The 17,323-nt window shown below is 42.4% G+C and overlaps 2 protein-coding genes across 2 annotated transcripts; both read right to left on the reverse strand.

Moving 5' to 3' along the window:
- Window positions 1-2,127: 2,127 nt before the first annotated feature.
- Window positions 2,128-8,427, reverse strand: LOC134873917 (potassium voltage-gated channel subfamily A member 1-like). Its single transcript, XM_063897838.1, has one exon. The coding sequence runs from the start codon at window positions 8,425-8,427 to the stop codon at window positions 6,952-6,954; it is 1,476 nt and encodes a 491-aa protein (XP_063753908.1). The 3' UTR covers window positions 2,128-6,951.
- Window positions 8,428-11,093: 2,666 nt separating this feature from the next.
- Window positions 11,094-14,347, reverse strand: LOC134881252 (shaker-related potassium channel tsha2-like). The gene has a single exon (XM_063908452.1). The coding sequence runs from the start codon at window positions 14,094-14,096 to the stop codon at window positions 12,660-12,662; it is 1,437 nt and encodes a 478-aa protein (XP_063764522.1). The 5' UTR covers window positions 14,097-14,347; the 3' UTR covers window positions 11,094-12,659.
- Between the last annotated feature and the right edge of the window lie 2,976 nt (window positions 14,348-17,323).

Below are 17,323 nucleotides of genomic sequence, written 5' to 3' on the forward strand. Positions count from 1 at the left end.
AGTTGATAACTGTGTCTGCGGTTGGTGCTACGCAGGTACAGTGTATTTACATCCGAGCTACTGAAAACAGCTGCCAGCTGCAGATGGGATTGGTGCTTTAGTCCACACGTACGTACACAGTTATTTTTGGAAGCAGGGTTTTTCCTCCTCTGTTCTGGAAAAAAAAAACCTGTCCACACAAGCACTATTTAAAAAGGTCTCTGTCCACATGAAAAGACTATTGAACCGCTGTCAAGGCCAGTGGGCAGGTTGGGCCATACACACACAATCGGTGTGTTAGATAATGTATCAGTGACCTCCAACACACGCTTTGAAGCTGCTGTTTCTCAATGTAACTGAAGAGTAACTTTACATACATGTTTAAACATGTAAAAAGTCAGGTTTAATGGATGTAGCATGAAATGTATCCTAATTTGTGATGCCTCCGAAGTGAGATAACCGCGCACACTTTGACGTTAGAGGCGAAATACTATGTGTACTTTCATACTGAGAAATGAGTATCTTCATCATGAAAGGTCTCAGTTTCTAGCGACCTATGAGTAGAGACAAAAAAGCCAGAATGTATCAAAAAGAATGCGTTTTTCAAAGTCTACATGGGGACAAGGCCTTCACCAAAACAGTACATTTTAAACAAAACAATGAGCTGAAAGACGCCGCAATGCTTCTTAAATTGGGTGGTTATCTGTTGGTTTGTCTCTTACATTACCAATAGTCTGTTATTCAATTGCTGATATGGAATAATTAATAAGTGCAGCTTAGAGGACATGCACGTAGACATCGGACTCTTGTTGTTGTAGTTGTTGGAAGTCCTCTGAGTGTTAGTGAAAAGTTAAGTAACAACAACAGAAAGAAGAACCTACAGTAATTAAGCAGGTGTGATATCCTCTGCTGTGACTGAGCTCCTCTGTTGTACGATGCTCTGTGCTATTACAGTCCAGTGGAGCTTCACAGCACTAAAGAGAGGGAGAGAGGGAGAGTGTGGGACCGGCGCCAGCTCACCCCACCCTTACTGCTGCTGCCTGCAGAGTGAGGAGTGCTGCATTTCCTGAGGGCAATGCAGAGGACAAGGAAGAAGAAGAAGCTCACTTCGGTTAAGGTCACCATACAGTGAAACATAGCGGCGGTCTGCAGACAACAGAGAGCCTACGGCGGACAGAAAAACTGAGAGGGACAGAGAGAGACAGATGGACAGAAAGAGAAAGAGACAGATGAGCTGCAGCATTCAGTGTGATGCCTCTGCTGTCCAAAATGTTCTGCACAAATATTCAGCTTCACGACATCACAGGACAGCAGTGGGAATGATTCATATTCACACCCAGAAAAATTGCGCCCACTTCTTTCAGTTACATGGCTTGACTGTTCTGCGGATGTGTTTGTTTGTTCGCTGTTTTAGGGTTACTGCCCTCGACAGCTGCAGGGTTTTAATATAAAATACAGCCTTATGATGAAGCTTTATGCGACATGTTGTCTAATTCACACTCTTAGAAACAAGATGCTTTAGAGTATGTTTTTAAAGATTATATTTTAAGTAAATGGATGGCAAAAACTAAACTCAGTATCTCAGAATCTCCTGCACTTTTCGTTTAATTTTAAGGTAGAATTACCAACATTTTCTAAGTACCACTTTCTCAAACGTATTTGCAAATTCAGCAGTTTGAAGAAGACACCTTGGGATTTATAACGTTGCGATGGGTATATTTGACTTTTTTTATTGATACAATTACAATATTTTTCAGTCGCAGCTCTAATAACTTCATAATCCCACACTAAACAAATACACAGAACCTCAGAAGTCACATCTAATGGATTTAAGCGCACGGAAGCAGAGAGGGGGGCATCCGAGGTATGTAACCACTTGCAGGGAATGACAGAGGTAAGCAGGCCTCCCCTGGGACCAGAGGATTAGTGTGTAACCATTACCTTATATTAGCCCTGTGATTCACTGCTAATGGCTTCAGTGAGAGGTTACTGTAGCACGAAGGTAGGACGTGTTTAAATTGAGACCTCGAGGTCTGGTGAAATGCACACTGCAGGATATTTCTGCAGATGGTTTGATTAATGAAGGTTTTTGTGCAGGTCCGGCAGATACCATCCCCCATCCCGAGCCGAAATGAGCATACACCAGCAGATCCTTAAAAATTTATTGAAGTTAATGTAAGATGAAATCATAAGTGATATAAGAAAAGAAAAACAAATAACCCTTGCATAGATCACAGACCATGCCTTTGTCATCATGTGACAAACTGAACACATTGTAGCATAATCCTTGGTAAAACACAACATGACAATGACGGCTGGATTAGATAACACAATCAGAGTTTGGTTTGCTTGTGGATGAAAAAAAGAGCACAACAGTCCTTTTTGAGATTCGCTCCAAAAACGTCCCTACAAGCAATTTAAATGTGCATTCTTGACAGGAAAGACAAACTCATAGCCTTTACACTTCTAACACAAACAAGGTCTTCTCATCAACACACAACATCCACCATTTGATCCTGTTCAGTGCCTCCTCAGCAGGCAGAAAGCAGTCCGACACCTTCAGCACAAAGAAGGCCTTAAAACCAATGTAGTACAGAGGAGGGTGTGTGGCACAGGCCCTGTTTAGACATGATGGGCACGTTTCCAACAACACAGTATCACTACAGTCTAGACTGAGATAACGGGCAAAATGTCACTTGAAAGAGCGTTTCAGTCCTAGAATAGAGATAGAGTTTGAGAAACTAGCCCTTTATGTCCTTGCTCACATTCAGAGCCCAACCTGAAAATCACACACAGACGCGGAGCGCGGCTCGGACACCAAAACGCCATCTTAGTGATGAGGTCAGCGCTAAGGTGCTTTTTAAGGAATCCCGCAGAGGACGCGTTTCACAACAAACTCCTGAACAGGGCCTTACAAGAAGCCTTGGTGCAGATGAAAGCAAGGGTCTCTTTTTTTTAAATGATGCAACCGTATTATAGTTGATCCACAGTTTGAAAGGCAAAACTCATGCAGTCCTTCATCGACCATGCAGTTTTTTGCGATTAGTAGGTTTCTGTAGAGATACATCATAGCAGTAGGTGGAAAAATGTCAACATGGTGTTAGAATGAATCCTGTTGTTTTTTTCTCAAAACCAAAAAGACAAACCATAAGATTTAAAAAAAATAATAGTACACTTTTTGTCCATCATTTAGTTGATCATAATACAGTAGTTTCATTACCATGGCTTGCCCGAGAACAAACTGTCTTTGATATTCCAGGATATGGCATGTTCTTCCTAAATCACTTTACAGTGCCACCGAAAAGAAGAGGAAAATAAAAACACACAGTAAAGTTGTTTTTCATACGTATTTGCAGGTTATAGTGGTTAATTTTCTCTATCTTATTGTAGCTAAATTGCATTTTGTTCTCATGACGTGTTTTTTTTTCTTAGAGTTTGATTTGGTTAATGTCGTCATTCTTTTTAGATCTTCTCACTCGTGTTTGTTTGCAGAAGCACTAGCATCTAACGGTAAGCTAGACAAATGAATATGTAAAACAATTTAGGCACCTTCTCTGACATTCTCTCACACAGCTGATCAGTCCAGTGAACTGATGATAGATCCTCTCTAAGTGCATTATGGGCTTTTCCTTTGGGACTGTGTTATGGGTTCAAATGAACCCGTCAGCAGCCTTTGTTCCTGACTGAAAAACAACTCCAGTCCGACCTCGGTGGTTACTTGGGACTGCCGCTGTTACAAAGCCTATATTTGGACTTTTCACGCATATCCCCCACAAAAATGTCAGCTTCTACATTCTGACCTTACAAAATCACAGAACAGAGGATAATAGGTTGGTACATAAACAGCCCTGTTGTGAGTTGTCTGTCACACGATCGCAGTTTCTCCGACATTCAAAATAGATTTGTTCTCCTATATTTTTTGTTACAAAAAGCATCTAAGAAACAGGTTATTCTATTGCTGTTAAGAATGCATGTTTCTGTTGGGTATTTGAATGCATAGCACCATCCATACATGCCTCACAGCACTGCTAAAGTGAGGAGTTTACTCTTATCTTGCTTTACTTCACTTTCAACTGTTTCCTGCAGGACATGTTACACACATCACTACCTTCAAGTATCAGTCGTACAAGAAACTCGTGAACTAAGTGAACAATTTCCTGATAGCTGCATTAACGAGACTACGATAATTTCTTTGTAACTATACATAACAATATAATATATGGTACTGGGGATTAGTAATGTCCTTCTGTATGAGAAACCCTACACAAATCGAAGATCCCTGACACAAATGTGTATCTTATTTTGCGCTCGTGATGAGTTATTGACATCTAGCAAGGCTCTTGAATTTTTACCTCAACCTGAGGCAGACACTCTTCAGCAGTAGAGTAAAAAAAATCAACAAAAAGCTGACCAACCAGCACACAAAAACAAACAGGGACAAGAATGGAAAAGTACAGTAGTCCTGTACTAGCACCACAAAGAATAGCCATGGCACTAACAGAAACAAATATATGACATTCAAGTAGCATTGCAGCAGAGATTTTCTTTACAGGACACTGTCAAGAGAGTGCTTAATAAAAATAAAAAGAGGGTACAGTACATTATAAAATCTTACTATTATTTGGGTAAATTCATCTCAATACCGAGTGAAAATTGATGTACAGTAGCTGGAGATTTTCAAGTATTCATTTTAATTTGTCCTAATCTATCTGCAGTTAGTCTGTCTGGAACAATATGATAAGAAACACGAGCAAGCACAGTGAAAAACATAACTTGCCAAAAAAAGGGTTGGAGCTAGAAAACAAAAGTGATTGTGCAAAAAGGCGGGCTGAACATCACTGTGCATAATAATGCCCAAGGATTGCAGGATGACATTCAAAAACAATAACAAACTGTCTTAAAAACACATTCAGGTGACACAACAGTAACTTCAGATACCATTGTTGCAAAGAAAGCAACATATAAAACAGTCAACCTCATCCCGTAAAGAGAGTCAAGCACTCTCTACTTACTCTCTACATATGAATGCTCTGATTGTGCGTAGCGTTAAGTGAAAAAAAGGAGCGGGATCGTGATACACTATTTGTCCTAAGTGCTTGTGGAAAGGCTATGCTTTGGGACTCTCACATTCAATGTTGCATGACTGCAGTTTACACTTAAGGTTCCATTTTGCATTATGGTAAAGGAAGCCCTGCATTGAAGCTTGCAGCTCTGCAGCAAGTTTGCAATGACCTCACTGAGGTAGAGACCCTGAAAGGATGCATGGTGCACGAAAAACAAAACAAAAACAACAACAGACATAAATAAAACATGTTAAAAACCCTATGGATATTCCCTTTTGAATTGGATTGGTAAACATGCAGAGTACAATACATTGCTGCTTAAGGGCATAATTAAGTGCGTGACAGCATGAAAACTGGGTTGTGCATAACAGCCATGGATCATCTTTTGTTTTTGACCACAATCACCTGCTGTTTCAACCTTGCTCATCTGGCATCATTTACATCATAACCAACAGTGCATCAACACTCGAACAGACGGTAAACCAGCTCTGCTCAACCTCACAATCCCATTGTACACAGAGGCACTTTCACTGGTCCTGGTGGTGAAAGGGATAAAGGCACTAGCAACTAATGTCAGAATAATTCTCTGTAATATGAAGTGAAATTTGGTATTGATCCTTTTTTCAGTGGATTCCTAACCAATATGTACTCAAATTTGATGTGGAGATGGAAGCATGACTAATGATATGTTAACTGTTCTTGTTCAAAGAAAGTCCATGCACTGCACTATTGAAGTAATACTGTAGTTGGTGCTTATTATAATTATATGCATTTTGATAATACTTTAGTTTCTTTGACTACCTTTAAATTAGAAACTCTGCATCCTCAAGGTGGGTTTGGATATATTTGATCGCAATTCGGAAAACATCCAGAATTTGATTTCCTTAGCTTCCCTGACAATAGGGCACTGCAGAATGCCTGAATTGCAACAAGCTGAATACTCATGTCATGCATTAAATATACCAGGATACAAAAGTACCTTCGTCAATAGACCATAATGCAGGTAACTTTTATCATGCTGTGATCTCATTTATGTACTGTTTCCTTAAGATTTAACATTCAATTTCTATACTTCTAAATGATTAGCATTTCAAATTAATAACTCATCCAGTGCACTCGGTGTGAAAACAGATGAGAAGAGGGGGATGGAGGCAGGTATCCAAAAGAACATCCTTTCCATTATGTGAGATATGTCTCGTGCATGCCGATATCAAAATGGAAAGTCACTAATCATGCTTGTGTGAAGCTCACTTTAACATTGTGCTGTGTTGCATCTAAAGGGCATGGCATTGAATCACTTGGTGATATCACAATTACAGCATCTGCTGGAAAACAGCAGCATTGCGGATGTCTGTGAAGCGAGCAGATCACCATCTGTTTACATCCAAACAAGAGAGATCAGTCTTCCTCCTATAAGGTGCTTTGCTGAATAGTAGATATCCTTTGTAGGGAGAGAGGAGGGAGGAAGGAGGAGGGAGCAGGGGTCACCTAACTTCTTGGCGCTTACCACTTGGCTGCAGGTGCTTGCATGTCTCTGCAGACTTTTCTGGTGCATTGTGCAACTTGCTGAAATGTTTTCTGTACTCCATGCATAAGATTTTAGTTATCACGCCGTCATTGGATGAGACGGTGTGTGCTCTGTGTCCTCCAGGGGAGCCGTGTATATGCGTAATAGTCGATGTTTTCTTTTTGATGTACCTATATATTTGTAGGATCAGAAGAATTAATTATTCTATCTACCTGTCATTCACTCTAAGAGCTTTGATTTTTCTTTCCTTTCTATATAGCTTAGCATAGTTGTAGGCCTAATGCCATAGAGCGCTTTGAGGAGGTAAATGAAGCATTCCTAACTGATGGTCTACTCCACATATGACAGTCCCATAGTGATCCCAAAGTTCCTAACTAGTTTCTAAACATCTGTAAGTAGCTTGCTTTTATTTACACAGTTTTGGTTGGCTATAGTGCAATTGCCAGTTCTGAGGTTTGCCTCCCTAAAGTTATCGATGCTATTGTTTATGTCTCCATCAATCTCCATGTACTCTGACTTGCTGACGGTGGATGAACTACGGCGGCTGGAGTTGGTTTCAGAGGGGATGTTGGGATTGCTGACGTTGAGCAGCTGGGCCTGCTCTTCTCCCTCGGTCTCCCTGTGGTAGAAGTAGTTGAAGTTGGACACAATGACAGGCACTGGGAGCGCAATTGTCAACACTCCGGCGATGGCACACAGAGATCCTACAATCTTGCCTCCTATAGTGACCGGCACCATGTCCCCATAGCCCACAGTTGTCATAGACACAACAGCCCACCAAAAGGCGTCCGGGATGCTGCCAAAGTGGGATCCATCCTCCTCTGCCTCCGCAAAGTAGACAGCGCTGGAGAACAAGATGACTCCAATGAACAGAAAGAAGATCAGCAATCCCAGCTCTCGCATGCTAGCCTTGAGGGTCTGCCCCAAAATCTGCAGTCCTTTGGAGTGTCGAGACAGCTTGAAGATCCTAAACACTCTGACCAGACGGATCACCCTGAGTATGGCCAGAGATGTTGCTTGCTCCCCCACTCCTTCTTTCTCTGGGTCTTCGGCCAGCTCTGTCCCGAGTGTGATGAAGTAAGGGATGATAGCCACTATATCAATCATGTTCATCATGTTCTTGAAGAAGGCCGGTTTACTCGGGCACGCCAGAAAGCGTACAATCAGCTCAAAGGAGAACCAGATTATACAGAGTGTCTCAACGACGAAGAAGGGGTCAGTGAGGATATTTGGCTTATAATAAACAGTAGTGTTTCCAACTGGGATCATTCGACCCCTTGGGTCCTCTTTCAGCTGTGGTAAAGTCTCTAAACAAAATATGACTATTGAAATCAGGATTACCATCACAGACACAATGGCGATCCCTCTCGCAGTGCCTGAACTCTCCGGGTGCTCAAAGAGGAGCCAGATCTGACGCTGGAACTCCTTGTCAGGTAAAGGACGCTCCTCCTCCCTGATGAAACCCTCGTCCTCACGAAACTTCTCCATGGCATCCACCCCCAGCTCATAAAATTTGATTTCTTCTGAGAACATTTCCAAAGGGACGTTCACTGGTCTCCTCAGCCGGCCCCCTGACTGGTAGTAATAGAGTATGGCATCGAAGCTGGGGCGGTTTCTGTCGAAGAAGTACTCGTTTCTGAGAGGGTCAAAGTACCGCATCCGCTTTTTGGGGTTGCCGAGCAATGTCTCTGGAAACTGGGAGAGAGTTTTCAACTGTGTCTCGAACCGGAGCCCGGCGATGTTGATGACCACCCTCTCGCAGCATTCGTGGTCATTGTGGTCCGGAGGGTAGGTGTCCTGAGGGTGTCCCGGGACAGCCGAGGTGTCGTCCATGTTATCTCCTGCTACCACGGTCATTTTGGAAGGAGGAGGAGGGGGAAGAGGAGGAGGAGGAGGAGGAGTTGTGTCGGGATCCCGGTTAGTCTGACTGAGCAGGCATTCAGGTTTGGGGCAAATTTTCCACTCCTCAGCTTCCCACACCCCTTAAATTGTTGGAGACGTCCCCAGACACGAGGGGGCTGGCTGGCTGCTTTGCCTCAGTGCGGCTCCACTGCGGTTCTCGCTGACTTGACCATTGCTGCTCTCCTGTGCATCTGCTGCTGTTGTTACTGCTGCCTCTGTCACCCAGAGAGAGAGAGAGGGAGGGAAAGATGGAGAGGGAGAGGGAGAGAGAGAGAGAAAGAGGAGGAGGAAGAAATAATGGGATCAAACAGCCAAGATATTTGCTGGCTCAGCATTTTTTGCAGTTTCTTTATTTATTTATTTGGTCCTCTCAACCTGCAATAAGTGCAGCTATCTGGTAGTAAAGGTTGAAAACACCCTGCAATTCTATAATATAGATATTTATCATCTTTCTGTAGTGGTGATTATATGATGATCTTCTTATTCCCATTTATTATTTTATGAGAAGTTTTACCCTGTTTCTCTGATACAGTCGTATGGTGTTTCTATAAGGGTGTTCACTTCGATTTTACATATAAATTATGTGGTTTATGTCTTAAAGGAGCATGACCATCATTTATCCTACGGCACTCCATCCTGAATTATGATGTGACGCATAGCATCTGATACAGATACTACACCAACTGATGTTTCTATACAAACAGCCTAAAGGCTTACCGCGGGGCAAAACATATGTAAAGCCCATTTACGAGATAGTAAAACAATGCAGTAGTTTTTTAAGCTAACCATTAAACCAACAGCAGCTGTGGATGAGAAAACAATCCAACCGATATCATTATTGCATAAGTCAGCAGTTTCGGGGCTTACCGTGGGCTGTTCTTGAAAGGTCCTGAATGCGTCTTATCCTCGAGTAAAAAACATCCAACGGCAGAGCAGCAGTGGGTGTCATGTGGCAACTTTACATTGCACCTTCCACAAAAAAAGAAGCCTAGAGCCTTTCTTTGCACCTCGCCATCCTCAAAGTGCCCTCAAATGTCTTTAGAAGGTGAAGCCAATGAGATAAAACAAGATGTGAAATCAGGTAAGTGTAATGAGGAAAGCCTGGGATGGAAAAGGAACGAAAAGAGAGCCGCAGCGTCGGGAGTTGCTCGCTCCGCGGCACGGTGGTGTGAACAGCTTACAGCATACCGCAGGAGAAAATCTTGCGCTGCAATTCAGGGGGGGAGATACATTAAGGGGCAATAAGCAAGCCCTTGACATTTCCAGACATCTCTGCATCAGCAGAAATCTGCTGCTTTTCTGCGAGTGGACGAGATGACAGGCACAATGTGTTTTCAGCGCGGCTCGGAGGGCAGGATAAAAGACACGGATAGTGGAGAGTGCAGCAGCGAGGTCCAAATGTTTTCTGCACAATGTCAAGCAAGTTTTGCTGTTCATTTTACATGCAAGTGCAGGGGAGGTGAGGGGGAAAGAGGGGAGGGGAGAGGAGAGGGGAGGGAGAGCAGCAGGAGAAGCAGGAGGAGGAGGAGTTGGAGGGTTTCGACGCAATGCAGACCGGCTCTACTAAAGCACGCCGGCAGAAGTTCTCCACACACCACAAAAACAAGAGCGCTTTTGTGCCAGCACTGGCGCAATCTCACTGCAAAGAGGGACAGTTGGTAACAAAACCCCTAAACCCACACTGGGTGACATTTGAGATGTTTAATAATTTAGAAAAAGAAAATTCCTGAGATTAAAGTACCCGGGATCTAAATGTGTTATTTGAATGTGTAAGTGTCTGAGTCTATGTGAGACCAAATTAGATTGGGTAACTTTCATCAGATTAGAGAGCAATAAGAAAGTCCTGCACACAGTGTTTGCAACCTTCATAGTTATCAAACATCACATTAAGTGAGCTTGAATTCAGGATGTGCACTATATACTCATACCAAATAACTAATACGTTATGATACTAAGTTATAACGTCACCTGAACCTCCAGTCATTGCTGCATATGGCTCTGGAAGTCAGACAGTTTTGAGAGAAATGCAGGAATGTTGGCTCTGCAGAGGACACGGGATCAGTTTCAGCACCACGGACAGCGCAATGATTAATTCACCTCACAGAAAACTACAAATCCCAAAATAAACCAGAATGTTCTAAAGTCACAGCAGCATAGCGCATGTATGTCTCCATTGACTTTTAGTGTATGGGCATGAGGCCTAAACACAGTGAGAGTCAGAGCTGAACTGACTCTAAACAGCCATCTGCTGACTTTTTTTTTGAAAAGCAGACATTTAACAAAAAGAACAGGTCATCAGGTCTAATTTGTTAAAACGTGCCTCCAGCCAATTAACCTTCCCCAACATTAATCACTTTGACATTTTATTAAGTTAATTGGTTTTGTGGCAAGACAACACAAAATCTGCTTCCGTACCCTTGTTTTCAAACATTCAGCAGCAAAACTGATAAAGGATATTGAACCGATATAAGGTTTATGATTTGTCATCATATTTCTTTTACACAAGAGACTTTCGGTTTGCCTTCTGTGAGTACTGAAAGAAAAATAACGAGTGAATAATTTTCTGATTCATAATTTATTTATAAAAAAGAGGATTAAGTTAAGTTCACATACATGTTTGAATTAGAAAAATAAATATTTTATTACATTTAAAATTCACAATGCATTCGTGTCATGCAGACATTGCATTGTAATGTCTATGTGGGCTATGTTCTCTGTACACTGCGAGCTGCAATGCAATCCGAATGATTGTCACAACACAGGTCAGATGCCATTCCAAGTTGCATTAAAAATCTGCATAAGAAAAGGGAAGATTCAGAATTACAAAAAACTCAGTATATGCAAGGCTTTTTATACACAGAGAGCGTGGTCATTTATACAGCCTGCACAAAAGAATGTTGTTTTTCCTATCTGATTATACACACAAGGCAGACTGAACCATTCCAAAGTGTTTCCCCCATCTCTGTAGGTTACAACACTGGCAATGCACAATTATTGATGAGGAAATTATCCACTACTTTGGAGGATAAGAGAATCCCACGCTTGGGTTTTGTTGTGACTCTGAAACAAGCTTCACAAACTCGTCTGCCTCCTGCAAGTAAGCAGAAAATAAAACTAACTAAGTAAACAGTAAGAGAGAGCAGTCAGGCTTCTGCTTAGCTTAGTTAACCATCACAAGCATCCATACAGTCAAAGAGCATGATCTCAGGGGCTTATGCCTAAATCAGTCAATGCCAGGTGCAACACTGCAGATACACAAGCTGAAGTGTTCATTTTACCCAGCAGTCTGAGCAGTGTGCAGGGATGTGTTTAATCCACAAAGGGGCGCTCACAGCTCACTTTCCTGATCAGATTCAAATAGAGGCATGTTGCAAGCTCCCAATAAACAAAGTCTGAGGGTCTCTCAATGTGAGGTTGTGTTTTTTTAGGAGATAAGTATAGGAAACGATGCCGTGATTACAAGATATGTATCTTTTAATTATAGATAACTGATCTCGTTATTATGTAAAACATGTACACTTTTGACAATAGTATCCTGAGGGATTGAGCCAACAATCCACAGTCCAAACAGACACAAAAAAGCTCAAATTTTCCAAAAGCGACAGCGGTTATGAGTCATCAAAGCGAAATACAAACCCACTTTTCTTACTAACAAAAAAATAACAATATACTCGTTTGGGAATTGGCTGCGTGATTGGCTCGAAGTTTGGTTCGTGTGTAAACACCATTTGCGGGTCTTTTTACAAAAGATGTTTGACTAAACTGAGAAATGTAGTATTATAATAATATAATAAAGATAAGCACACATTGTTTTCAGTTATCCTCTATTGACTGCTCAGTTTGTTAGCGTATGGCTCAATTACTACTGCTGGTATTTCAGCTATGCCCTGTGTGCCCCAGGGGTTCCCAAATGTTTGCATGTCAGGGCTATAGGTATAGCTGCAGTGCACAGTTCCACGTGTATTGGTTGTTGCTCCCTTCCTTTGCCACATTTAAATACATCACGATACATTTAAGCCTGTTCTCACTTTAGTGGGGGCTGTAGAATAAACATATGAGGCTCCAAGTTTAGAAAAACACTTTAGAACAGTTTGCGTAAAAGCAACTGCAGCCCCCAGCATGAAGGACCTTTAAATATATGTCCACTGGAAGACAACTTACCAGAAATAAAACCGTCTTAAAACGTTTTATACCTCTGTCAGCCTCAGTGTGTATGTCTCCACTGGGATAACTTTTGGATGTGTCAAAGTTTCCAGGTCGTCGCTTTCCTGGAACGACTCAGTTTTGGAGAGCGACTGGTTGCTTTTGTTTGAATCACTTTCACTTAAGGAGGGCTGCGGCTGCTGCCCGCACGTGACGTGCACATACACAACGTTTTCCTCATCCTCGTTCTCTCTGTGGTAGAAATAATTGAAATTTGACACTATGACAGGGACAGGTAGAGCTATGGTTAGCACTCCTGCAATGGCGCACAACGATCCAACGAATTTGCCCCCAATGGTGGAGGGGCACATGTCTCCATATCCAACTGTGGTCATTGTCACCACTGCCCACCAAAAAGCATCGGGTATACTTGTAAATCCAGAATCGGGGTCTTCTGCTTCTGCGAAATAAACCGAACTGGAGAATAAAACAACTCCAATAATCAGGAAGAAGATGAGCAGTCCCAGCTCCCTGAGGCTGGAGTGAAGTGTCTGTCCGAGGATCTGGAGACCTTTGGAGTGTCTGGAAAGTTTAAAGATCCTGAAGACTCGGACCAGACGGATGACCCTGAGGATGGCCAGAGACGCTGCCTGCTGACTGCTGCCCTGATGCTCCGCCAGGTCAAGGCCCAGGGTGATAAAATAAGGAACTATTGCCACTACATCGATTATGTTCATGATGTTTTTAAAGAAAGCCGCTTTACTGGGACACGACAGAAACCTCATGGTGAACTCAAAGGAGAACCACACGATGCAAAGAGTCTCCACCATGAAAAACGGATCTGTGAACGGACTGTGCTCAAAGGCGATGATACTCCCATTGGGGTGAGTTTCTGGCACCAGTGGGACTTCTCTAAACTCGGGTAAAGTCTCCATGCAGAATATGATAATGGAAATTAAAATAACCATAACAGACACAATGGCGTTTATCCGAGCAGGTCCTGAGCTTTCTGGATACTCAAACAGGAGCCATAACTGGCGTTGGTATATGTTGTTTGGCAGAGGGCGATCCTCCTCCCTCAATAAACCCTCATCTTCTCGGAAAAGTTCGATGGTCTCCTCCGCAAATTCATAAAAATGTAACTCCTCCAGGAAAATATCCACAGGTACACTGACGGGCCTCCGGAGCCGGCCTCCCGACTGGTAGTAATAGAGGACGGCGTCAAAGCTCGGCCTGTTCCTGTCAAAGAAGTATTCATTCCTCAGAGGGTCAAAGAAACGCATCCGTTTACGCGGATCTCCCAAAAGCGTGGTGGGGAAGCGCGAGAGGGTCTTTAGCTGCGTCTCGAAGCGCAGACCTGAGATGTTGATGACTACGCGCTCGCTGCACTCCGTGTCGGCTGCTTCCAAGTCAGCAGCATCTTGCAGCAAAGGAGTTACGACCACAGTGTCGTCGTGGTTCTCCTGGGACACCACAGTCATCTTTTTACCCCTCCGAGGGTAAACCCGTCACTCACCTCCTCTGGGTTTTCCTCTGTTGCCCGTGCGTCCTCACAAGTCTCCGTCTCATGCAGCCGCTCACACTCGGAAAAAAAACTCCCCACCTGTTTTGTGTTTTTGCTCCCCAACTGTTTGTGTTTGTTTATATCCAAAAATGGTCGTCCAGTTGTTGATTTATACCGTCCCTTTGTCAGATTAGTGCCTCTGAACTGTCAACTTTCAATGGTGCAGACAGATCTCCACTTGCATAAGCTATCCCGATGGCTATGGCTATCATATTCACACCATTTTAAACTCCAAAGCCCTCCCCAAGTTGGAAGACCAGATGACACTTGCTGCTGCTGCTGCTGTCCCTCTCACACTCACTCACCTCACTGTAGCACTGCACTGATTTACAAGTATAGGGATAGCCTTACAAATGTAGTCTTTATTTTTATTGTTGTTTATTTGTTGCACTTTTACATGTATCTTAAGAACAACAATAACAAGTTTGATTCCAGTTTGAACATTCTGTACAGGAGAGGGGGGAGGGGGGGAAGCCCCCTATTAGATATCAAAACTCATAAGAAAGGAAGTCAATTATAAAAACAAATAATATGTGATTCAGACTAAGCAGTCTTATTAAATTATAGAAATCTACTCCTCTTTTTCCAAGTTGAGATAAATAATAATATCATATTTGAAGTGCTATAAATCTACACTTATCTTTATCAAATATCCCACATCAAAGTCCTCAGTCTAATCTATGTCCCAGTTCAAAGAAATGTCCATAAATTAACCAGATCCAGAGACCACCGAGAAACTCAGTCTCTCACCCTGCAGGTCCCTCATTCATGAAGTCATGGGGCTATTCTTGTCACAAGGGAACCTCCAGGAACCAGGCGGTGTCTAATTTGGGTCAAAGCCCACAGTTTCAGGAACCAGGAGTGTTGACAAATAGATCCAGCATGTTAACAGTATTGAGGGTTTATTTTCTTCAGCTACATTACTTGAAATAAATAACACGAAACAACTCCAAATGCTCTGGACCAGAGAGCCTCGTATGACCAAGAGCCACGCTGGACCAAGCCAGTGGAAAGTGCTGGCTGTACTGACACTTGAGTAGCCCGGGGAGGATAGCATCTTCAGAAAGCCACGGCCGAAATAACACCCACCGTTTATAGCACTTAAAAGGATCAATTGTACAGCTTGGAACACGGGAGACCCCCAAAGACAAGTGACCTGGCCTTGGGGTCACTGAAATATGGAGGTGTAAAAAAAAAAAAAGCGGCCACCTTCAGTCTTATAAGTTTCCTATTCGACCCTGATTTATCCAACGATAGTTCAGGTTTCACTTTCTTAGGTTAAAGATTAATACATCTTATACTTTATTGGAGTTTTGTTGAGAGTTGGCCCGAGTGTACAGAGTGAATTGATATGTGTACCGCAGCATTGTGATCTAATTATAACCAGTTTTTTTCCACTTTCCTTGCCTTCATAAAGCTGCATCAGGTTTGTCAGTCAGTGCAGTTGTGAACGCAGCAACAATAGCACAAGGGCGCTAATCAGTGTGACTAAAACCAACCTGAACGCTTTGCATTATTACCTTGATGGGGGCAATCTTCGGTGGGTACAAAATGCCACCACACATTTTTACGAGAGAGAGGTTATATTTTTCTTTCATGATCCGGTTAACAAGCACAGCCCCCCCCCCCCCCCCCCCCCCCCCTAAAGGAGCACAGTTTTTTTTTTTGCCTTTCCATTAGTGAACAAAGGGGTTGGATGTCAGAGTCAAATGTCAGTGTCAGGACACGGAGCCGCCTGCTGCTAATGTGTTAGCATATAGCGTTCACCAAATGACTGTCTGGGTCAAGCCAAGGTGTCAGGCCTTGACTGTAACCAAGGAAACAAACCATAATAAACAAGCTGAGGAATGGACCTGCAACTCTAAATCTGTCAGTCCAAAAAAATACTCACAGTATTTAAACTTCATCGATCTGGAAAGCAACCTCCCTGTGTCAGCTTTATTAGCATTTTTTCTCAATATTCATTTGTCAAAAATAGTTTTTAGGTTCAATATTACTATTCTTTCATTATCTTGAATAATACAATAATATATTTGTTAATTATTTATTAGTAATATTTATTTTCATTGCAAGTTAAACCTAATACAATATATTTCAAATATAACCCTGATATATACTACACATACATGGCACATTCAATTATAAAATTTCTCCATGCATGTTGGTGGTGGGGCTTTCCGTAGGGCCTTTCTAAAAACCCATACCTATACATATGCAGGGACACATGCATGTACGTGCATACTTTACAGTGACTGTAATGAGACATAGCCCGGGAGACACATGCCATAAAGCCTGCAGGGCGCATGAATGCTGACAGCGAGGAACCTCCCTTCGTTATTAATGGCTCGACCCATGAATGCAGGAGACCCCCATGGAAACAGGATACTGAGGATTTTCTCACACTGAGAATAAAAAACATGTGCTTTCTTATCGTTCTGATTTCGTAATTGTGATTAAATGAGGATCAATAAATTAAACAATCTTTAACTTTCAGGATCAAAAACATTCATTAGGACAAAGTATTTGACTTCACAATTATATAAATATCATCATTAAGTTTGAATCAAAAATGCATAGTTTTAGCGATGCAGTTGCTCTGAAAAAAGATAACTGTGTTTGTTTTTAGAGTCCATGTTTATGAGCATGTTGATTGATGAAAACTCTTCCTCTGACTCCTGTCTTTGTCTAAAAATAGACAGAATGAGGCTCCTTGCTAACACTTTACAGACGTGAGGTAATCACAGTAGCCTCTTGTGTCACTAACTCCTCTTGGCTTTCCTCTTTCCAAACCCCAGGCCAAGTATTTACATAGTGTTTGTGTGTGTATTTCTGTAAGTGTGTATTCATCATTAGTACGATTGTGAATGAACTCATGTGTTTATCGTGTGTGTGTGTGTGTGTGTGTGTGTGTGTGTGTGTGTGTGTGTGTGTGTGTGTGTGTGTGTGTGTGTGTGTGTGTGTGTGTGTGTGTGTGTGTGTGTGTGTGTGTGTGTGTGTGTGTGATACATTTAAATGGGTGTTTTTAGAAGGTCAACATCTCCTTTAGATCACTTTGCTTCAGTTCCAACTAATCCGCTCAAAGTGAAATAAGGCTGTGGGGCTGGTGATGACAGCATCTCAGGAATGATACAGGAATGAGTTTAT

The sequence above is a fragment of the Eleginops maclovinus genome, chromosome 2, assembly GCF_036324505.1.
Source record: "Eleginops maclovinus isolate JMC-PN-2008 ecotype Puerto Natales chromosome 2, JC_Emac_rtc_rv5, whole genome shotgun sequence".
NCBI lineage: Eukaryota > Metazoa > Chordata > Actinopteri > Perciformes > Eleginopidae > Eleginops > Eleginops maclovinus.

Bases quoted from the DNA above. Each gene is read 5' to 3' on its own strand.
- LOC134873917 (XM_063897838.1), bottom strand. From the start codon at position 8,427: ATGACCGTGGTAGCAGGAGATAACATGGACGACACCTCGGCTGTCCCG.
- LOC134881252 (XM_063908452.1), bottom strand. From the start codon at position 14,096: ATGACTGTGGTGTCCCAGGAGAACCACGACGACACTGTGGTCGTAACT.